The 23,821-nt window shown below is 47.1% G+C and overlaps 1 protein-coding gene and 1 long non-coding RNA gene across 12 annotated transcripts in view; both read right to left on the reverse strand.

Moving 5' to 3' along the window:
• ZNF16 (zinc finger protein 16) overlaps window positions 1-23,821 on the reverse strand; it is a 43,710-nt gene that overhangs the window by 6,736 nt on the left and 13,153 nt on the right. For 3 of the 11 annotated variants that reach the window (XR_010837527.1, XM_059043262.2, XM_059043258.2), the window contains exons 1-2: window positions 8,328-8,488; window positions 5,128-5,332 (exon numbers count right to left, since the gene is read on the reverse strand). Coding sequence is in view for 10 of the 11 variants with exons in the window: in XM_059043262.2 (XP_058899245.1) it covers window positions 5,128-5,323 (196 nt within the window). In the remaining variant the exon portion in view is untranslated. Of the gene's footprint in view, window positions 1-5,127; window positions 5,333-8,129; window positions 8,489-16,169; window positions 22,361-23,821 lie in introns of those variants that run through there. The other 8 variants (XM_067017684.1, XM_067017685.1, XM_067017683.1 and 5 more) reach the window with 4 other exon arrangements.
• On the reverse strand, window positions 7,127-8,163 carry LOC136792926 (uncharacterized). Its single transcript, XR_010837547.1, has 2 exons — window positions 8,124-8,163; window positions 7,127-7,407 (listed from the first exon to the last, which is right to left on the reverse strand). It is a non-coding gene; the product is annotated as an uncharacterized lncRNA (long non-coding RNA).

A 23,821-nucleotide genomic window follows, 5' to 3' on the forward strand; every position in this document is an offset into this window, starting at 1 on the left:
AGCTACTGTCGACCTGGAAGAAGTTTACTGAGACAGGGAACAAGAGCGAGTGAGCTGAGGATGATGAGAGGGCATTTTTGATTTGCTAAACTGGATACAATTCTCCTCTGCAACATAAGAACTATTGGAAAAATAATGAAAGTTCCTCTTTTGAAAGGAAATGTAAAGTCATAGAAATATGGCTTCCCTTAAGACAAATCTTAAAAACAAAATTGGGTTTAATGGTGAAGGAAAAGATTTGAAAACAAATACACTTGTTTGCACTGTCAGTGCTGCCCCCGCAAGTGTGACACCAAATGGAGAAAAGGGTGAAGACTCTGAGCCCTTCCAGCACACAGCAAACCTGTTAGATTTCCTGAGAGACAACACTGAAGACCTTTATGATTAGTTGCTTCTACGTTTGTGAAAAAGTACCCCCGTCAAAGCCACGCTTGTGAGCGCCACGTGTGGCTGTGGCTGTTGAGGGACAGAGCCGTGGCTCTCCAGTGCTCACCCTGCCATCTGCCCAGCGGCAGACCCCAGCAGCACCACAGCCTCGGGCGGGGGCTCCGTTAGTCTCCCATCTCCCACAGGGGCTCTGTTTTCATTTTACTTAATAGTTTGTTGAGGTGAAATTGATAAACATAAAATTAACTGTTTGAAATGAGCAATTCAGTGGCATTTAGTGCATTTACAATGTTGTGTGATCAATATCTTTATCTTGTCCCAAGACATTTCCATCACCCCAAAGCCCCTATGCACTAGTTTATCTCCATATCTCCTGGCCCCCAGCTCCTGGTAACCACAAACCTGCATTTTGTCTCCATGGATTTACCTACTCCTGACATCTTTTATGAATGAAATCATATGATATGTGACTTCTGAGGCACACTGCAGCTGGTGTAAATAAGGGAGCTTCACTCCCTTTTTTGACTGAATAATATTCCATAGTGTAGATAAAGCACATTTGGCTTATACATTCATCCACTGATGGATGTCTGGGCTGTTTACACCTCTTGGCTATTGTGAATAGTGCTATGAACACGATGTACATGTACTTGTTTGGGTATCTGCCTTGAATTCTTTGCGCATATATCTAGCAGTGGAATTGCTGGGTCATATGGTAATGTTATGTTTAAACTTTCAAGGAACTGCCAAATTGTATTCCAGAGTGGCTGTACCATTTTACATTCTCACCAGCAATATATGAGGGTTCCAGTATCTCCAAATCCTTGAAAGCACTTGTTAATTATTTACTTTATTATTACAGCCATCCTAGTGGGTGTGAAGTGGTAATCTTACTCGGGTTTTGATTTCATTTCTCAAATCACTGATGAATTTGAGCATCTTTTTGTTTGCTAGTTGGTCATTTGTATATTTTCTTTGGAGAAATGTTTATTCAAGTCCCTTGCTCATTTAAAGAGTGGCTTGTCTTTTGTTGTTGAGTTGTAAGAGTCCTTTATATATTCTGGGTACTAGACCTTTGCCAGATATACAATTTGCAAAGATTTTCTCACATTCTGTAGGATGTCATTTCACTTTTTTCAGAATGCCCTTTCATGCCCTGAAGTCTTTAATTTTGATGAAGTCCAATTTACCTTTTTCTTCTGTTGTTCATGCTTTTGGTGTTGTATCTAAGAATCCACTGCCAAGCCCAACGTTACGAAAATGTAGTTTTCTTCTAACAGTTTTATGACTTCAGTTCTTGAATTTGGTAGTTGGATGATTCTGAGTTAATTTTTGCATATGGCATGAGGTAGGGAGCCAAGTTCACTCTTCTGCACATGGAAATCCACTTGTCCCAGCATCATTTATTTAACAGAGTTCTCTCTGTTTACCAAATGATCTTGACACACTGGTTAAAAGTCAATTGGCCTCAGATGTATGGGCTTACTTCTAGACTCTCAATTCTATTCCATTGTTCTGTATGCTTATCCTATGTCAGTACCAAACTGTTTTGATTACTGAAGCTTTGTACTAAGTTTTGAAACTGGGAAAAATGAGTTCTGTGACTTTGTTATTTTTCAAGCTTGTTTTGGTTATTTGGGGCCCCTTGAATTCCATATTAATTTGAGGACTGACTTTTCCATTTCTGAAAAAAGGCTGTTGGAATTTTGACATGGATTGTATTGAATCTGTAGGTTGCTCTGGATAGCACTGACATCATAACACTATTAAGACCAATCCATGGACATGGCACATCTTTTCAATTATTTAGGTACCCTTTCTTTCTTTTTTTTTTTTAAAAATAAATTTATTTGTTTACTTATTTACAGCTGCATTGGGTCTTCATTGCTGCATGTGGGCTTTCTCTAGTTGCGGTGCGCAGGCTTTCCCTAGTTGTGGCGAGCGGGGACTACTCTTTGTTGCAGTGCATGGGCTTCTCATTGTGGTGGCTTCTCTTGTTGCGGAGCATGGGATCTAGGCACGCAGGCTTCAGTAGTTGTGGCATGTGGGCTCAGTAGTCATGGCTCGCAGGCTCTAGAGCACAGGGTCAGTAGTTGTGGCACATGGGCTTAGCTGCTCTGTGGCATGTGGGATCTTCCTGGACTAGGGCTTGAACCTGTGCTCCCTGCATTGGCAGGCAGATTCTTAACCACTGCGTCACCAGGCAAGTGCCGGGTATCCTTTAATTTCTTATGGCGATGATTTGCAGTTCTCAGACAACACATCATTCACCCACTTGTTTAAATTTGTAGATTTTTTTTCTTTTTGATGCTATTATAAATGAATTGTTTTAATTTCCATTTCAGATTGTACATTGTTGGTGTACAGAAACACAACTGATTTTGTGTGTTGACTTGTACCCTGCAAGTCTGTTAGGCTCTGTTCACTTTTCTTCAACCTTTTTTTTTCCTGCTCCTCAGACTGGATAACTTCAATTGTCTATCTTCAAGTTCACTGATTCTATTGCCTGCTCAAATCTGCTGTTGAAACCCTCTAGCAGACTCTTCATTTCAGTTATTATAATTCTCACGTCTAGGACTTCATTTAAAAAATATTTTTGGCTAGACCACATGGCATGTGGGAGACCAGGGATTGGACCCATGTCCCCTGCAGTGGAAGCGTGGAGTCTTAACCACTGGACCACCAGGGAAGTCCCAGCTCTAGGACTTACACTGTTTCTTTTTATAATAAATAAAATATAAATTGTATATTTATCTCTACTGATTTTCTCATTTTGTTCATACATAGTTTTTAGTTCTTTGTCCATGGTTTCTTTCAGATCTTTGAGTACAGATGATTTAGTCTGTCAAGTATCTGTGCTTTTTCAGGGACACTTCCGCCAATTAATTTTTTTTCCTTTGAATAGGCCAGCCATATTTTCCTGCTTATTTGTATTCTTTATGATTTTTTTGTTAAAAACTGGACATTTGAATATTTACTGTGATAACTCTGTAAATCAGTCTCTCCTGCCTCCAGGGTTTGCTATTCTTAATTGCTGGAGGCTCCAGTCATCTGTTCTTTTAGTCACTTTCCAAATTACTTTTGCAAAGACTGCATTCCTTGTCATGAGTGGTCACCAAGGTCTCTTGTTTCTTTAGCTTGTGTACAGCTACTGTTTGAATGGAGAGTTCCTTGAACACTAACAGTAAAATAAAAATAATACACCTCTCCCAGACTTTGTGGGTTGGCTCTCCTGGGACACTAACACTATTACTCTGCTGTGGCTTCCTGCTTTCATTAATCTTGGAGATCAGCTACAGGTTATGCTACAATCTTCACAGACCTTTTCTTTCTTTCTTTTTTTTTGTTTTTCATAGGTCTTTTCTGAGTATATATCCTATCCTGGGCAGGTACGTGGCTTTCTAAATTCCCTGATATACAAGGGTGCTTTTGAATGCCCTCATTTCTCCAACTTTCCCTCCTAGGCTTTAGGAGGTCAACTATACTGTTAACTGATGTCCCAAGTGGCTGTGGGATTTTGGTTCACCTTTCAGTGTTTTTGAGCTCACCACTTTTCTGCTGAGTAAGTTCTGAGTTAGGCAACACAAGGACAAACACTTTGCATTGATTCTTTATCCAACCTCACACAGATGAGAACAAAGAAGATAATTTCTGAATAAGTTCTGCTCTGTTCCTTCTGGAACCAGGGACAAGGTCCCACACTGGGAACACAGGCTGCTCACTTTCAATATGCTGCTGAACCAGGGAGTGTTTGTAAAGCTTTCCATCTTAAGTTGCCTTTTTCTTGACTCAGCATTTGCTTGGTTGTGTAGTCCTGTTTTCTAGATTTCTGACAAAGTTGGTCCTGATAGCTTCTACTTGTTTTTTTTTAAAATAGTTTACGTGGAGAAAGGGGTGTTTGGAGCTGCCTACTCCACCATTTTGCTCTATAGCAAAATGGCTTTTAAAACATGAGCTACCATCAATCTGTTTTTTTCCTGGAGCAAGAGTCCTGGCCTAACTCACCATTCTCTGCCTGGTATACCCCTGGCCATCTGGCAGCAGGATTTGTCCCTCAGGGCCACTTCATTGGCTCCGTCATGTTTTTCATCCTCTATCCATCTCCTCCCTCCAACACACCTAGGATTGCCTTGCACCATCTCTACCCTTAGCCCAACCTTCCCTGGTCACACAGGGTCTGAACAGGGTACTCTGCCCAGATGTCCTGAGTATGGTAAAAGGTCCCATGTAGTTAAGAGTGTCTTCTTGTAAAACAGCCACCATCAGATCCCAGTAAGGAAAGCTAACAATGAGTAACCATCCTGATCACTGCTGAGAGGTCCACAGAAGAGATGAGTTAGTGAGTGTGCAGGAAGGACTCTCTGGTATCTGACGGGGATGGGAGCAGCTGGGCAGTGTGAATGGAACAGGGCCAAGGCTTGGATTAGGGCAGAGACCTGAGGGCACGGACTACCACCAGCCTGGTGAGTAAGTTAGGCAGGGCTCAGCTGGTGACCATCATGTCACACCCCTCTATGTCAGGTGAGGAAAGCAGTGTCCCACTCAGGGCACCAGGGCAGCCAGGTGCCAGGCCAATTTCCTCTCTTGGGCCCTTGACCTCCAGCCTTGGCCCCTCAAGTCCACAAGGCACTCTGCCCCTAAGTGTGTGTGTGACACACACACTTCCTGAGGTAAGTGCAGGGTGATGTAGACAAAGTCTCCTCAGAACAAGGGTATCAGTGGGGAACTCACACCCAGTACCTGGATGCTGATGGTGAGGGGGGGTGGCTTCTGGCTCAGCATCACCACAGCAGAGGGGACCATGAAGTGCAGATCCAGGGTGGGTCACAGCAGGAGCATCACTCACACAGGCCTGTGTTCTGGGGATCCAAGGCGATGGTCCAGGGACTGAGAGCTCCATTTCTGCCTCTTCAGGGCGTACTCTGAGGCTGGGCATGGCTGGGACCTGGAGACCAGCAAGGACACAGGTGAGAGTGCAGAGGGGCTAATTCCAAGGGTTCACCCACCCACCAGGCAGGGGTCACTTCCTTCACCCCTGCAGCCTGAGACCTCTGAAAGGCCTGGTGATTGGAGCCACATTCCCTGATCTTGGAACCAAGGGAAGGGTCAGCTGGCCACGGGGACACAGACTCACAAGCCAGGGCCACAGGTAGGAAACGGTGAGATGCTGACCACAGACCAAGGTGAGCACACAGTGCCTTGTTGGCACCACCTGGAAGGGCCCAAGCTTTCCCCGATAAGAGGAAAGCCGCTCCCATGGAGTCTGCGCCTGCTGTGGTGGGCTTGTTCCTGACACAATGCCCTGAAGGTGGACCACTGGACCCACTCATCGGGGAGCAGCAACTCCAAAGGTTGGGCTGCCAGGGGTAGCCTGAGCTGCAGACATGCACAAAGTCATCACAGTGCCACCCTATTGGTCAGCCCTGAGTTGTGTCCCCCTGGCAGCATCCAGAGTGGGTGTCCCCATCCCCAACCTCCTGGGCTGTCCTCCCACTGCACCAGTGGCTCCCTCCCAGACCCCTCCTTATCTCCCTCTTCACGTTGGTGCTCCAGGGTTCACTTCTGCATCTATACCAACTTCCTTGGTTAATCTGTCCAGTCCTGAGGCATCAACATCATTTATCCCATGAAGACTCTCAAACCTGGGCTCATCTACAGGTTTAAGTGGTCTCTCTGAGCAAGGGACAGGACATTCTCACCCAGACACATGATGGGTCCCCCACATGGACCAAGTTACTGATTTCCTCCACCCCTCCCGCTGCCCGGTCTACGAGCAAATGCACCATGCCCTGCCCAGCAGCCCACCTGGGAGTGGGGCAACATCCCTCGGCCCCTTATTCGTATTGTACCATGAGCAGGTAACAGTGACCCGTCTGCCCTTCAGGGGTGGAAAAGATGAAGCAGAAGCCCATTGTAGACACTGCCTGCCAACCCTTGGACTGAATTTCTCCTCTTGGAACACATGCTTTCAGCGTTTCCAAAACACCCACTATATGCCAGCGTCTATTCCAGGGACAATGTGACCATCACCCTCACGGGTTTCATTGGGGAGACAGATAATAGCAAATGCATCAGTGAGATGGGCAAGTGCTCTGGGCACAGGTAGCAGAGAAAGGGTGGAGCCTGGGGCAGGCGGGCATTTAACTAGGCCCAGAGAAGAGAGGGTTTAGGCCATGCCTGGCTGGAAAGGTAGAAGGTAAGGGTGAGATGGGGCAGAGGTGTGAAGAGAGCTCAGGGACAGCTGCTGGGGGACAGACTATAGAGGTCTTGACTGCCCTATGAAAGTGAGGCACCAGCCACATTTCTACATTGGGAGACAGAGCTAATGAAACATCTTCGGAAGATTCACCTGGCGCGGGCACTCAGAGGGATGGTGCCTAAGATTCAAAGCAGGGAAAGCACTGACTCAAGGCACTCATCCATGTAGCAGCAGACGGAGAAGATGCTGCTTCCAAGGAGCGAACCTTCACTTTCTTCCAAGGGGAGAGTCAATCATTTGTAACATTTATTCAGTTCATTTAATTTTAAAATCTTGAAGTTATCATCACTGTTTCTGAATAGGGGCACAGTCATATGGCTCAAAGTTCAAAAGGCTAAAGAGGACTTAAGGTGAAACATCTCCCAGCCAGCCACATTACCCCTTCCCAGTTTCCAACGTGTCCTTCCTGATTATTCTAAGCTTACACAAATATATGTATTTTTTCTTTGCCTTTTTATTATAAATTGTACCAAACTAGGCTCATTTTTTAAAAAAATTTATTTATTTAGGGCTGAGTTGGATCTTTGTTGCTGCACGCGTGCTTTATCTTGTTGCAGTGAGCGGGGGCAACTCTTTGTTGTGGTGTGTGGGCTTCTCATTGCAGTGGCTTCTCTTGTTGCGGAGCGTGGGCTCTAGGCACCCGGGCTTCAGTAGTTGTGGCTCGCAGGCTCTAGAGCGCAGGCTCAGTAGTTGTGGCACATGGGCTTCGTTGCTCTGTGGCATGTGGGATCTTCCCAGACCAGGGCTCGAACTTGTGTCCCCTGTATTGGCAGGCGGATCCTTAACCACTGCGCCACCAGGGAAGCCCCGAAAACTAAGCTCATTCTACATTTTGTTTTTCTCACTTCAGTATTTGTGGGATCTTGCCCAGGAGAACATAGACTGAATCCATGGTAGCAGATTGCTCCTCCTCACCCATGTCCACATCCTGTCTCTAGAACCTACACGACACACCGAAAGAGATTTTGCAGAGGAAATTAAGTTTAAGGGCCTGGATTATCCTGGTGGACCCAATCTAATCACATGAGACGTTGCTGACTCAGATGCATGGGTCATATGCAAGAAGTGGGGCCTCCAAGACCTAAGAACAGTCAGCAAAGTAAAAGCAACCTCAGGAATTGGATTCTACCAGTGAGCTTGGAAGCTGATTCTCCTGGCTAAAGGCTCAACCCGGTGCTAAGCAAAGATACAACTGTGAAGACCAGCAGCCACTTATCCATAGCAGGCATCCACGGGATGGGCAGGACCCAGCCTCAGTCCCACTCCCCTGGGGGAGAATAAACTCCTCCCCATCCCCAGAGCCCCTTCTCCACCTGGAGGGCGAATCCACCACCGACTGGGCCTCCAGGGAGGACACCTGGCGCCAAGGACAACCCCATTCATTTCTCACCCGGCTCCTTACAGTTCCGACGTTCGCACCAATTCCTGAGGCCCTTCCTCCGCCCCAACCCCGCGCGTCAGGACACTATTCGCGCACACTTGCCCGTCGCACTGTGGCAGCCTCGCCACGCGGTCCCACAGCTCGGCTCCAGGTCAGGGGTTGCTCGGCTCCGCCGCGTACCCTCTGCAAGGCGCCCCTCGCACGCCCTCCCGAGAGGGGCCCTCGAAGGCTGTGACCCGCCCACGCCCCTTTACGGCCCCCCCGCGCACCGAGCCTAGGCCTCCCGGGGCCGGCACCCACCGCGGCGGCATCGAAGTCACGAGCGAGCGCGGTCAGCAACGCCGAAACGCCACCGCGCCAATCGCCAACTCCGGGAGTTGCTCCGGGAAGAGAGCAAGGCCGCGTGACCCAGGCCGCTCAGCCCTTAGGCGGACCCCGGAAGTCCCGCCTTGACTTCCGGCTCGCGGACCCGCCCAGCCCAGCCCAGTGTGGCCGCTCTAGACCGCGGGAGGACGAGCGACTCCGTGGACCCCCGTGAGGTTCTAGGAGCCGTCGGTAGCCCCGCGATCAGAGTCGGTTCGTGCAACTAACCAGGGAGGCAACTACCTAAAAAAAGACAAGCGATTATAAATGCACGGAGAACTAGGGACTTAGATACACAGGGACCTAGAATCGGAACAGGTTTTGCTTGATAAAAACATGATGATGCCCGTGGAAGAAACTGAATCCCTCAATAAGTAAATGATTCGACAGATATGGAAAAACTCAGATTCCTTAAGTAGATAATATACATTTCGTGGGACTGTCCATGGAACATTTACAAAAGTTGATTATACAGTTAGACATAAAGAATACAAATATTTTAAAGTATGCATTTTAAACTACCAAAATTAGAATAGAAATACATAATAAAAAGTTGACTCCCGGGCTTCTCTGGTGGCGCAGTGGTTGAGAGTCCGCCTGCCGATGCAGGGGACACGGGTTCGTGCCCCGGTCTGGGAAGGTCCCACATGCCGTGGAGCGGCTGGGCCCGTGAGCCATGGCCGCTGGGCCTTGCGCGTCCGGAGCCTGTGCTCCGCAATGGGAGAGGCCACAACGGTGAGAGGCCCGCGTACCAAACAAAAAAAAAAAAAAAAAAAAAAAAAAAAGTTGACTCCCAAAACTCTTTAACTATTGGAGTTTAAGAAACACTGTCTAGGGCTTCCCTGGTGGCACAGTGGTTGAGAGTCCGCCTGCCGGTGCAGGGGACGCGGGTTCGTGCCCCGGTCCGGGAAGATCCCACATGCCGCGGACCGGCTGGGCCCGTGAGCCATGGCCGCTGAGCCTGCGTGTCCGGAGCCTGTGCTCCGCAATGGGAGAGGCCACAGCAGTGAGAGGCCCGCGTACCGCAAAAAAAAAAAAAAGAAACACTGTCTACATAACCTTTGAATCAAAAATGATACTAGCTGGAAAATTACAGACTATTATAAAGCAATAAAAAGCAAAACACTTCATTCTCACACCTACGGAACCCAGTGTAAAGTGTAAAATATATAATATACACTGAATATTTTCAGAGAAAAATATATATGACTATATCACCTTAAATACTTTTTCTTTATTAAAGAAGACAAAAGCCTCTATCCTTAAGAAGTTAGAAAAAGGAACATTTCTCCGAACCAACAATAACCAATCAGATAATGTAACAAAAATGAAATGTCTTGGGACTTCCCTGGCGGTCCAGTGGTTAAGACTCTATGCTCCCAATGCAGGGGGCCCGGCTTCGACCCCTGGTCAGGGAACTAGATCCCACACGCCGCAACTAAAATAAGGTCCCGAGTGCCACAACTAAGACCCGGTGCAGCCAAATAAACACATACTTTTAAAAATGAAATATCTTCCACAATAGCAACAAAAACTACGAAATACTGGGGAATTAACAAAGAGCACTCAAGACACAACAAAGAGCTCAGGGTCAGACTTTGTACAGATGGAATTTAATAGATGGTAAAAGTGGCACCGCCATAAATGGCAAAAGTATGGGTTGTTTAGCAGAAGGTGTTGAGAAAATGACCTCACGCAATGGAGAAAAACAAAACCAGACCCCTACCTAACAGCACAAACAGCGGTAGTCTCCTAAATGAACTAAAGACCTAAAAATGGACAGTAAAGAAATGAGGTTAGCAGAAAAATACACAGGAAATATTTTTGAGACCCTGGGATGGAAAGGATGCTCTGCTGATTAGCCATCAGAGAAATGCAAATTAAACGACAATGAGCTACTGCTTCACACTGCTGGGCTGGAAGAGCCAAGAGCCTAGGTAATGCCGGGGTTGTCACTTGAGGTTCAAATATTTTTCTCTCAAGTAAAGTCATAAGTTTGTATGGCAGGTTCCCCTATGCAGTGATCAGGGACCGGGGTTCCTTGGCTGAGGATTTTCTGCTTGCTGACTCGGAGGGGAAGAGGAAAACAGATAATAGGGATAAGGAACTGCTTCTCCCAGTCTTCCCCCATAGTCACCTGCTGTAGCAGTATGCAGCCCTTGCCAAGAGAACAACCCAAGTCCCATCCAGTCCCTGATGCAGCTCAGGTGAGTCCCTCTGGACAAGGTGCAGCCTCTCCACAAGGCCCTATAACTAAAGGGCAAGTTGCCTGCCCCCTGACACCCAAGTTGTAGTATGGAGAAAGAGGATGGGAAACACAGCAGTGTCCAAACTATGCTGGCTGGATCTGAGGAAAAGTCTGATGTGGGGTTGTTGTGCACACTGTGTAGATATTTTATTTTTTAATATTTATTTATTTATTAGAAAAAATCTTTTGGCCACGCTGCGGCATGTGGGATCTTATTCTCCAACCAGGGATCGACCCTGCACCCCCTGCATTGGAATCGCGAAGTCTTAACCACTGGACTGCCAGGGAAGTCCCTGTATATATATATATATATATATATATATATATATATATTTATATATTTATATATATATATTTATATATATATATTTTTTTAATTAATTAATTTATTTTTGTTTGCATTGGGTCTTTGTTGCTGCGCGTGGGCTTTCTCTAGTTGCGGCAAGCAGGGGCTACTCTTTATTGTGGTGTTTGGGCTTCTCATTGCGGTGGCTTCTCTTGTGGAACAAGGGCTCTAGGCACGCAGGCTTCAGTAGTTTTGGCACATGGGCTGAGTAGTTGGGGCTCGCGGGCTCTAGAGCGCAGGCTCAGTAGTTGTGGCGCACGGGCTTAGTTGCTCCGCGGCATGTGGGATCTTCCCAGACCAGGGCTCGAACCTGTGTCCCCTGCATTGGCAGGTGGATTCTTAACCACTGCGCCACCAGGGAAGTCCCTGGTAGATATTTTAAATGCAATTATTTCACACCTGTAAGTGACTTTAGCCATCATCTCTGTGCAGGGTGTGCAGAGTCTCCTGTGGGCAGCTCCACATGAGTGCTGGAGCCCCTCTCCCTGGCAGGGAGGAGCTCCAGGACAGCACCTGGTACCCAGACTCAGCTCCAGGAGGAGCTCCATGGGCCCTGGGCCTCATCAGGTCTGACTTGGCCCGCTGGGGACCTTCCTTGTCCATGACCCATCCTCTTGCCCACCTGAGGAGGGAGCTGATAGGCTCTCCTGGCTGGGACTGTCCAGATTTACAGGGGCCTCCTCACTGACAGCTGGAAGCCTGGGTCAGCTTCTTGTCTGCATACTTCCATTTAGTTCCACATGCAAAGGTCCCATCTAATCACGGGTTAAAGCCCGAGTCCCTTGTCTTTTATTTATTGCCCTCTATATGCTTGCCCTCCTCCTCTCTCTCTCCAGCTCAAGGTACCTTGAGGCCACCTGCAATGCCAGGCCTGCTTACCAGACTTGGTCAGCACAAATCACAGGCCATAGGCAGAGGGAAACTCCCCTTGTCCATCTCTGCTCTCCTCCACCTGTGCCTCCACCTGCCTTCCTGCAGCCTGAGTCTCTCTAGGAGGGCTCTGTGGAAAGTGGCAAGAAGTACCAACCCTTGCCAACATTCCAAACAATTCTGAACCAATTTCTCTAAGTTATAGTTTTAGTCACACGTTGTCTACTCCTAATACATCATAATTAAGGGTCATACCAAATACTTTTCCATGCATAGCAAGGGTCACCAGCTTTCCACCTGTAACACCACTTCTGCCCTCACTGCCTGATCATTAAGCCAACTGCACATGTAGTAGGTTCTGTTTCAGCACCTACATACTGCCAGGTATCAAGTACTGGATTAGTTGGAATAAAGCTCAGCTGATGTAAAGAGGCTCAAAACAAACATTGGCTTCAGTGAGGCAGAGGGCTGGTTTCTGTCTTCTGTGATAGACCACATGGCTGTGGTGGCTGTCCTCTTAAAGATGGAGGGGCACAGGCCCCTTCTACCTGAGGGCTCCATCCTGCCCAGAGCTCAGTCACCATTTCAGCCAGTGGGAACAGGACAAGGTGACACCTCGAAGACGCACGTATCCCTTGTGCCTGTGACCCACATGCCACATCTCACAGCATTGCAACTTGGAAACATCACCTTTGCTTGGATGGGCAAGTGTCAGGTAAAATTTCACCTCTGAAAAGGACAGGGAGAATGCAAAGACAGTCAGGAAGAACCAGCAGGCTCTGCATGTCCACCACAGGGGAAAATAACACAGTCAACACAAAACCAGGCAGCAACATCAGAAAACTAAGGAGGAAAAAACTGATAGATGTCCAAGACAAAAACCCACCATAATGTGCCCAGTGAAAAGCATGTTTGAATAGAATATGGTTGATCATAGAGCCTTTGACCAGGTCTCTGCCCAAACCCCCTCTCCAGTGGGCCTCAGGTTCTGGTCAGGGGTGGGGTGTAGGCTGGTGGTTAGAAAGTCAGCACCTCAGGAGCACTGCTGTCCCTCTCAGTGTCAGCACATCTACCTTTGTTTTTCTGTGACAGTTCAGATTGGTGAAAAGTAGTGTTTTTCATCAACCTTGTAATAAAATCATTCAATTCTAGACTAATTCATGAGATGGTGGCGTTTTTACTGTAATACATAATAGACCACTAAGAAATGTATTGAGAAGAAATTATTTAATAAATTTAGAAGGAAAAGAAAGGGGGAAAAACTGAAAATAAGAATAGGCCATAAAAACTATCCAAAATTGCTTTTCACAAGACAAACTATATAGTGAAGCCTGAACATTTCTGTTAAATGGTTGACTGCTAAAGAACAAAACCAAAACATAAAGCTAGATGAAAGCAAATAATGAAGAAGAAATCAAAACTAGTTGTTATGGACTGAATGTTTGTGTCCTCCCTACATTCATATGTTGAAGCCTAACTTCCCAAAGTGATGGTATCTGGAGGATGGACTTCTGGGAGGTAATTAGGTTTAGATGAGGTCATGTGGGCGGGGCCATTGACGGAACTAGTGTCCTTATAAGAAGAGGAAGAGACCAGAGCATTCGAGCTCGAGGGTGCTCTCTGGCCGGTTCCCCCCCACCTTCCCAACCCCCGCCCCATGTGAAGATGGTAAGAAGGTGTCAGATTGCAAACCAGGAAAAGAGCCCTCACCAGGGAACTGAATTGCCCACCACCTTGATCTTCGACTCCGCAGTCAAAAATTCCTATTTTTTAATCCAACTAGTCAATAGTGTCATGATATGACAGCCCAAGCTGACTCATAAAGATTTTTGTGCCGAGGAGCGCTGAGTAACAAATGTCTGAAAATGTGGAAGTGGCCTTGGAACTGGGTGGTGGGTCAAGACTGGGAGTCCTGAGGTGCAAGCAAGGAATGTGGATGTGAAGGGCGGCTCTGGGGAGAACACAGAAAGAAAAGAGGAGAGCTGTAGAGAGAGGTCCCGGCTTCTTGAAAAATACGTAAGTCATCGTGTATAGAATGTCGGTAGAGATATGGACAGTAGAGGCCATTCTGGTGGGGCCTCAAATGGAAAAGAGGAACATGTTATCGGAAATTTGAAGAAAGGTGACCATGGTTATAAAGCGGCAAAGAACTTGGCTGAATTGTGTTCGTGGGAAGTAGAACTTGAGCAATAAAACTGGATTTTTAGCTGAGGAGATTTAAAAAAAATATTTATTTGGCAGCACTGGGTCTTAGTTGCGTGCGGCACATGGGATCTTTAGTAGCAGCACGTGGGCTCTTAGATGTGGCATGTGGGATCTAGTTCTCTGACCAGGGATCAAACCTGGGCCCCCTGCTTTGGGGGTGTGGAGTCTTAACCACTGGACCACCAGGGAAGTCCCTACCTGAGATGATTTATAAGCAAAGTGTTGAAGGAGTGACTCTTAGAGTAAAATGTGAGAGGACTGAAGTGAATTGAAGAGGCATTGTTAAGCAAAAAGGAACTAGAATGTAAAGATTTGGAAAATTCTCAGCCTGCCCATATTACAAAAAATGAGAAAGTACGTTTGGAAGAGGACACCACGGATGTGGCTAAGTTATTACTCAGTAAAGAGATTATGAGATTATATGAGCAGAACTATTTCTGAGATCCCGCAGGACTGAACCATAGAGCTATTTGTCTATGATGTGCACTTTTCTGCAGGACATGGGAAGAATGGTCATAAAGGCGATTCAGGTATCATCAGGGCCACCTTCTCGGTTTCAAAGGGGGAGCCCATCACCATGGTTTCAACAGGCCAAATAGTGGCCAAATGATGCTTTGGGGGTGTTCTCTGGAGCCTTCTTGATGCGACTCCGGGGGGGGGGTGTCACTGCTCACTCCCCATGGCTCCATCCTGCGGAGGCCCCTCACTGCTTTAACACCGCAGAGTTGGCTCCCTCACTGTGCCAGCAGCAGCTCCACCGCTCCTCTCCAGGGCACCCCATTCTACACCTGGGGCCTCCAGTGTTCCCAGTGGCCAACACCATGCTCTCTTCAAGCAGCCCCCCATTTTGAGGACTAGACTCCGGCCCCCCAGCAGCCCTCCTGCGCATGCCCCAAAGCCTCACTGCAGGTGCACGCACTCTCTCAGACCTCGGGGCCCGTGCTTCACGCCCTCGTGCGGACTCCCCTCAACTCACTGCCCTCCACACCCTTCCTGCTGACCTTACCCAGCCTCACTGCTAGACCGGCCCTGGCTCTTTCGGTTCGGGATGTCACAGAAGACTGTCTGCACTTGCCGCCCACACGTGTGCACGCCTGAGACAGCCTGGCTCCGGCCCCTCTCCCACCTCCCCCGGGGCTTCACGGGCCAAGCACCTGGAGGTGTGAGAATGAACGCGTGGGCTGAACGGAAGCTCCGTGAGGCTCCCGGCTTCCACGTTGATTCCCTGCTGCTTCCTGGGTCTCAGAGCTGCCATATCCTGGTTCTCTAGTTTTTCTCACAATACATGCCATGCGGAAGACCGGCAGGTCTGCTGCCTCGGGGAGGAGCTGGTGGAGGCGGGTTCTGGGCAGCCTGCACTCGCTCGCACTGCCCTGTGCTCCCTTAGCTGCCGGGACCTAGGGGGAGCTGTCAATCCTTGGAGCCTGGGTGCACTAGGTCAGAGCCTGTGATCCCCAACCCAGAAATCTGATCCCGCTAACTTCTTCCCAAGGGTGTGGAGTTGGATGTAAGAGGTGGGGAATGAGTGACTTGAGATTTCTCCATGGTTGGTCAGTGTTTGAAACACGCAGTGACCACTGGTCTACATGAAATGCTTAGGATATGGAAGCAAATAAAGCCCAGTCCCCACCCTCAAGCAGGCCCCACAGTGTTGAGGGGAAAACAACTGTGCCTATCCCAGCGCACCCAGCCTGCAGGGCTTGGGGACCTGGGCCCTGCAGCTGCTTGCTGTATTCTTCTAAGATGAGAGCTTCCTGAGGTGTTCCTTCGGCCGTAGTAGATGGAAAGGATACCTTACTTCTTCTGTTCCACGCCCAGCTATTCGACTCCCTTCCCCACTCTGTTTTTCTTCATAGAAAAACAGAATGTTGGAGCATTCACCACCATCCAGTTATCTGCTCACCGTCTGTCTCCCATGCTAGAATGTATGCTCTATGAGGGCAGGGATTTTGTTTCATTCATGGCTCTGTCCCCAGCATCTAGAATCACACTCACAATAGGTACTAATTATATATGTTTGTGATTACATGAACCTATGAATCAACGATACTCGTTCTGTTAAGGTAAGAGAGTGCTCTTTGGGGAAAAATGATGCCACAACGTTCCACGGTTTATCACACATAAATCTCTCTGTAATACGGGGTGGTTGCCCCCCACCCCACCCCCTCTTCTTTTTTACAAAAGAGAAAACAGGCCAGTGAGGTAGAGGCAGGATTAGTACCCAGGCTGTCCCTCTCCAAAGGCGATATGCTCTTTCTGCCGTTCTTGCTGCTCTGACAAGGGCGGCAGGGAAGCGAGCTGGCTTTGCTGTGCCCCTGCTGTGTTCTGAGCAGCACACTGGTTACTCTGTAAACTTCGTCCTACCTAATCCCCTAAAACTCCTTCAGAGATCGGTATTTTTATCCACATTTTGCAGACAAGCAGTCTGAGAGTTTAGTTTGCTCAGAGTAATCCAGTATACAAGGGGGGAGCTGGACCCACCTCCTGTCCTAATCCAAATATTCCTATCGTAACAGACCTCGCTCCGTGAGCCAGAAGAGAACTCACATGAGGAGTCTGACATGGGTAGTGTGTGTACCCCTCCTATGTAATCTTGATCTGGGTAAATACCATGGGGTGACTTTTGGGCCCCTCCGATCCTACCATGAGATGGTCCTGAGCTAAAACTTCATTTGCCCATCGACTCCCTAAGCTCCTACACTGGCTGCTGAACAAGATTTTGAATTAACATCAATTCAGAGCCAGAGTCCAGTAACCCCTGCCATAGCCCAATCAACCTCAGACCACTTATACTCTGACAAAGTCAGGGTTATAGATCCATTACACTGAGGGCAACAAACACATGAACGGCGAGTGTCTCACCAAAGAAAGGAAAACAGAGTTGTTACAGGACTTGGGGAGGGGTGGAGTTTAGGTGAAATCGAAGCGGAGCAGTGTCTTGACGGGCAGGCGAGGCAGGGCTGAGCCATCGTGCGTCAACCTCAGGTCTGGACTGTGAAATGGACCTAAACTCCTGCTTCCTTGGAAACCACAAAATTTAGATGTGGAACGTGGTGTCCAAAACTCCTTATCTGATTCCAGCTGTAAATCAAGGCGGCTCCTCTGCGTCAGTGACTTAGATCCACCAAGAGTGGGGTGTTTCATTCTTGATGTCATTTCCAACACTTTCTGATGTTATAGAATAAAGTTTCTCCACGAGCCAGAAAGGAGAAGTAGAATGTTACATTTTGTAGCTGCACATCTCTTTCGGAGAAATATTGTTTCCTACTAACTCTGAAGCTGTTTTTTTAATCTGTGTCTGTTATTCTAGCCTAATGAACAGTTTACCAGATTTTTTCTTTCTGAGTACAAGCTAATTTTTACTTTCACATCCTTGAAAAGTGTGGGTATTTCCTGTCCTCTAATGTACAGTTACCCCATCAAATGGCCACATTCCCTCTGGGGGAGAGAATAAAACATAGTATAAATTTTGGGGAGAGTATCAGGGTCTTTCCCCAAGGGAAAGCTTGCCTCTTCTTTTTTCATGAGGTTCAGGTGTCTTTTCACCAGATTTAATGTTTTTTTCACTAGTATTGATATAACCTTTAGTAGGCTGCCTACTTATTTCAGTCACCATCACCATTATCCAGGGCCAAAACATGTGGTCAAACAATTCTATTACTACTCTGGCCCTGGGCCTGTTACAGTGACATGACTGCCCTGTCTTTGAAAGGGTTACATGCTACTGTCTGCTATCTGACCACCCCCACTGAGCATGGAAACCGTTTTCATGACAACCCCTCTTACCATCATTCTCAGCCTACAGAAAATAGCCACTGTAGTCTTTCATGGATGGTGGCACCCCCCTCACCAACGCATTTCTCAAAGCCTGGGTGAAAGAAGTGTCTCTAGACTCTCCTGGAGGACACGGGCAGGGGTGGGTGGGCAGGTCCCACAGCATCCACTCCAGCATTCCCATCGCCTGAGCCTCTGACTGTCCTGCCCTTGTGAATTCAGGCAGATCTGACATACCAGCCTCATCAATGCAGGCCATACCGCATACAGACTTCCATCAGCCAGTCACTGCTGAGATAGCTCCCTGAATTAGCCATCTGCCATGTAACAAATTCAGTACATTCTCTCCTCTAGTCTAACAGCCCTAGGATCTATTCCCATTTACATTACCCAGGTTTCTGTTGATAGTAAACTGACAAAGTCTTGCCATCCTTTGCTATGAGGCATTCCCGCTCAGGTCAAACTGCACTCATCCCCTGGGTACGCTGGGGTTGAGTTGCTAGAAGCAATCAAAATTGGTGTGTATTTAGGAAAACCCACATTCCACTGCAAGGTGACAGCTCCAGAATGTTGAGGTGGGTAGCTGAGGGTAATTCATTCTGATAAAGTTTTCCACTGTATGTATGAATAAAACCTTTTGTCTTCTCTCCACCTACATTAGATTGTTATCAGGTATTGCTATTACAGACACGGCGGCTATGAACATTTTGGGACACATCTCCTGGTTTTCATGCAAGTCTCTGCTGTGTGTATGTGCAGGTGTGGAATTGGGTTGTGAGCTATTTGCATCTTTGTTAACAGTGCCGAAGTATTTTCCAGTGTGTTGTTCCAACTTCATTCCTATCAACATTGTGTGAGAGTAACTGTTGCTCTACATTTTTTTGCAACACTTGTCATCATCAAACTTTTTTTTTTCATCATCAAACTTAAGTTTTGCTAATCTGGTGAGTGTAATATGGCATCTCATAATGATATCATTTTGCATGCCCGTGATTACTAATGAGCTTTGCCCATCTTTTCATACAGGTCGGTTGTGGGAATACCTCAATCAGTGGAGAAGCTGCAGCAGGTTTTGTAGCAGAGGCAGGAAATCCTGGAGGCTGGACACAGGGGTGGATGCTAGACCACGTGGTGCAGCCCCCATGCTAGGGACAGGGCATCTGCCGGCACTTCTGCCCACTGCTGAAGGAACGTCTCCAGGAGTCAGGCCTGGAACACAACTGCTGAACCCTAGCTCTTCTGTAGAGCTCACAGACTCAGGAGACGCCCCCCACCCCAAGCCCACATTTTAGGGACTTGGAACCTCAGTCCACATGCCCTTGTGTCAGCATCTTTTTGCACCATCCCAGACCTCCCCCCCTCCCCCCACCCCCTGGGCTGTCCTCTGGCAGCAGGAGGACCTGCCCTCCTCACCAGAGTCTGCTCAGTGCGAGGCGGCCCAGTGAAAGGGAACAGCTCCAACCACTCACCTCCTCTCCCTTAGAAGTGGATCTAGAATATACCAACAGAATCTGTAAGCTGTGTCCCGGGTCCCACGCCAGCCTGTGTCTACTTCATGCCTATTCCACCCCTCCAATTCATGGGGTTTTTTGTTTTCAAATTACCCTGTAGGAAACTCCAATTTACATGTCACTTGACTTCCTAGCACGATCTCAACAGTTTGAATCTACACACAAGCCTCACCTCATTCCTTAACAAACTCTGCTTATACTCATATGCCTTCTCACCTCTGTGGATTACCGGATGCTGAAAAGGGACAACCTCTTTGAAGTTAAAGGTATCATACCCCTCACAATAGTACAAAAACATTTTGAAAAAGCCTTATAAACAAACAAATAAGAAAACCCCAACCCAGTCCCATCACACTCGAAAGTCCAAGGACCCCAGTTACTTTTCCTGAAGCTGAAATAGATGATGAAGAGGAAAGAAAAGAAAGGCAGGGGCCAAATGAAACACGTAACTGTACACTAAGGTCTGGTGCTATAAAAACATGACCTAGGAAAGTATAAAGTTGCATTCATTTAAAACACTCAAGCAGAGAGCCATCCTCTGGGTCTGAGGGAAGGCATGTTACCTTGGAACGTTTACCACATGATTCAGCAGCCTGCCTTCAGTGAGCAGCACATTGGGAGATAGTTTAATTCCTTAAGAGCTGAATTTCCAAAAGGAAAGTCATAAAGTGAGCTTTCTTATCAGTAGAACTCTCCTGCTGTAAAACTGTGAAGCACGTATCAGACAGAGTGAGTCACTCTCCATTGTGAACCTTCCGGTGCTGCATGAATGCTGCCTGTGTGCCAAAGAGCTCCCCACACTTGTCACACCGATGGGCTTGCTCTCCACCGTGGAGTCTGTGAACTTTCTCATGACTAATAAGAGATATTCGCTGGTTGTAAGTTTTCCCACATCTACTACACACGTAAGGTCGCTCTCCACTGTGGATTCTCTGATGTCGAATGAGGTGAGAGCTTTGTCGGAAGGATTTTTGACATTCAGTGCATTTATAGGGCTTCTCTCCAGTGTGAATTCTCTGGTGTTGGATAAGGGACAAGCGTGCACTGAATGATTTCTCACATTCACTGCACCTGTAGGGTTTCTCTCCAGTATGAACCCTCTGATGCTGAATAAACTGTGAATGCTGGCTGAAGGCCTTGCCACACTCACTGCACTTATAAGGCTTCTCGCCGGTGTGAACCCTGAGATGCTGAATGAGGGAGGAGCGGACGTTGAAGGCCTTCCCACAGTCACTACACGTGTAAGGGCTCTCACCAGTGTGAATTCTTCGATGGCGGATGAGGTGTGCGCTCTGGCTGAAAGCTTTCCCACAGTCGCCGCACTCATAGGGCTTCTCCCCATTGTGTGTCCTCTCATGCTTAACTAGGGTGGATACCTGACCAAAGGTTTTCCCACACTCACTACACTCGTAGGGCTTCTCTCCAGTGTGACTCCTCTGGTGCTGGATGAGATGTGAGCCCTGACTAAAGGCCTTCCCACAGCTGTGGCACTCGTAGGGCTTCTCTCCGTTGTGCACTCTCTGATGCTGGACAAGGGAGGAGAGAACACTGAAGGCTTTGTCACACTCGTTACACTCGTAGGGCCTCTCGCCATTGTGTGTCCTTTGATGGTGAATGAGATTAAACCTCTGGCTGAAAGCTTTTCCACACTCATTACACTCATAGGGCTTCTCTCCAGTGTGAATTCGCTGATGCTGAATAAGATGTCCCTTTTGACTGAAGGTTTTCCCACACTCATTGCACCCATAAGGTTTCTCTCCAGTGTGAATTCTCTGATGCTGGACGAGGGACAGGCGAGCACTGAAGGATTTCCCACACTCATTGCAGATATAAGGCTTCTCTCCAGTGTGAACCCTCTTATGTTGAATAACTTGTGAGCGCTGACTGAAGGATTTTCCACATTCATTACACCTATAGGGTTTCTCTCCAGTGTGGATTCTCTGATGAACAATAAGGGTTCGGTTCAGGCTAAAGAATTTTCCACATTCATTACACTCATAGGGTTTTTCTCCTGTGTGAGTTCTCTGATGTTGAACGAGAGACAATCGTGCGCTGAAGGCTTTGCCACACTCAGCACAGTCATGGGGTTTCTCTCCAGAATGAGTTCTCTTATGCTGAGTGAGGTGTGACTGTCTCTGGAAGGCTTTACCACATTCCACACACACGTACGGCTTCTCTGCACTATGCATTCTCTGATGATAGATCAGGTTAGAGCTATGACTAAAGACTTTTCCACACTGACTGCACTCATGGGGCTTTGCCCCAGTGTGAACTTTACAATGCTGAATGTAAGACGGACATGTGCTAAGAGCTTTCTCACATTCGTTAGCCTCACAGGGTCTTTCTCCAGTGTAAGTGTTACAATGCTGCACGGCGTAGGGACGGGCATGGGAAGCTATGCCACCTTCCTCACACCCGCAGGGCTTCTCTCCACTGTGAATTCTCCGGTGCTGAATGAGAGCTCTGCTCTGACCAAAAGCTATTCCACACATAGCACACTTTTCAAAGGCTTTTTCTGGACTGTTAATCCTCTGGTTCTCACTGAAAACTGAACTCTGCCCGGGCACTTTCATAAACACATCTGCCTGACAGGCTTGTTCTCCTACACAGAAACTCTGGAGGTTAGTGAGGTCCTTACTTGTTTGGAAGTTTTCTACACATGACACACTCTGGTGGAGACTTTTCCCTGAAGACAGCCTGCAGTTTCTGACAGAACTTGCGTCAGCAGCGCAGTTTACCTCAGCTGCACTGAATTTCGGACCTCTTTCCCCCAAGGGGTTTTTCACTGTCACTAGCCTGAAATTACTCTTCTGGGGGAAATCCTTCTTAAGTCCCCCCACTGCATATTTCCCCCAGCAATTCTTTAGCTTTCCCTCAGTTTTAGTCATCTCTTCAAAATCAGATTCCTTGGAAATATTCCTTACATGCTCTTCTAATTTTGTTCTCTGGGATTCCATTTCTTCAGAAATTTCCTGCTTTGGAGTCAATTCTTTTTTTTCCTTCCTAGAGACATAACCTAAAAAAAAAAAAAAAAAAAAAAAAAAAAAAGCTACTCATGTTTTACTATGGGAAATACCTAGAGCATAAATAGAAACATTTATATGAAACAATCATCTTCTAGGAGGATGTGGATTTTCAGAATGCAAAACCAAAAATGACCTTACTAGGAAGAGAAAAGAGAAGGCGAGGAGAGAGAAGCATGCTCTCAGAGCAATGAAAGCTAGTGCGGGAAGGAGGGAGGGAGGGAAGAAACCCAAGGTGAAATGCCTCCATTTCAGATGGGCTAACAAGACACAGATGGAGCAGGAACCTTGAGGCATGACCTGAGGGAGAGGCGCCCTCAGAAGGCGAGGAGGGGGGACTTCCCTGGTGGTCCAGTGGTTAGGACTTCACCTTCCAATGCAGGGGGTGACGGTTCCATCCCTGGTCAGGAAGCTCAAATCCCACATGCCTCAAACCAAAACATAAAACAGAAGCAATATTGTAACAGCTTCTATAAAGACTTAAAAAAAAATGGTCCACATCAAAAAAAAAAAAAAAAATGATGAGGGAGATGGGGAAGTCAGTGGTGGAGGCTTGGACGGTCAGCACCTACACTGATGTCACTGCTGCATGCACACTCTAAAAAAGGCATCTTCCATGGCTTATACATAACAGGCATTCAAACATTTGTTGAAAAATAAATGTATCATAAATGATTTATAATGAATGAAGGGTATACTGAGTAACAAATAATGGGAAAAATTATTTGATCTGGACAACTTGGTTTCACAGAAGTAAATCATGGAAAATAGAGAAAAATAGAAACAAAGAAGCAACCTACCCATTCAAATAGCAGGTACAGCACAAGGCAAAAAAGCCAAATGTGTACAACAGTCTATACCACATGTTCCCAGTGGATAAAAGTACCTGAAAATTTGTAAAAACTGTGACACAACTGAATTCTGAGACTCAAAGGAAATGTACCAAAAACAAAACCACCCAGCCAAAAGCACTGAATCATGTGGCTACAAAGACCAGTGGAAGGACAACCTGGTGAGAACTGTGAGAGGGTAGCCCTGTTTTGAGAGACCGCGAAAGCACAATGGACTCTCTTTTGTAAACAGTGGTTATTATTAGAGCTGTCACTTTCAGACTGTTTAGCCAGAACAGAGAGACTGAGCTGAAAATATTAACTAGGTGGGACCTAACACTGGGCTAAGTCGTCTTTGCAGAACTACGCCCAGTACTTCAAAGGGACTGATTTTTACCATTCAAGTCTGAAAGGTAAAAAAGCAAACAATACTTCATTCTAGAAACCTAGGAGCAGCCTGAAGGGGCAGGTTGTGGATGGTAAAGGTCCTGAATTCCTGTGGCTTCTGTCAGGAGTATCTGAGGAGTTAAGAGTCTTCAACATCCTGGGACTAGAGTCTAAAAAGATGATCCTTGTCAAGTGGTGCTATTTCACCAGGTAGGAAACAGAATGAAGAATGACAAA

Source organism: Kogia breviceps, chromosome 17 (genome assembly GCF_026419965.1).
Source record: "Kogia breviceps isolate mKogBre1 chromosome 17, mKogBre1 haplotype 1, whole genome shotgun sequence".
NCBI classification, from domain to species: Eukaryota; Metazoa; Chordata; class Mammalia; order Artiodactyla; family Physeteridae; genus Kogia; species Kogia breviceps.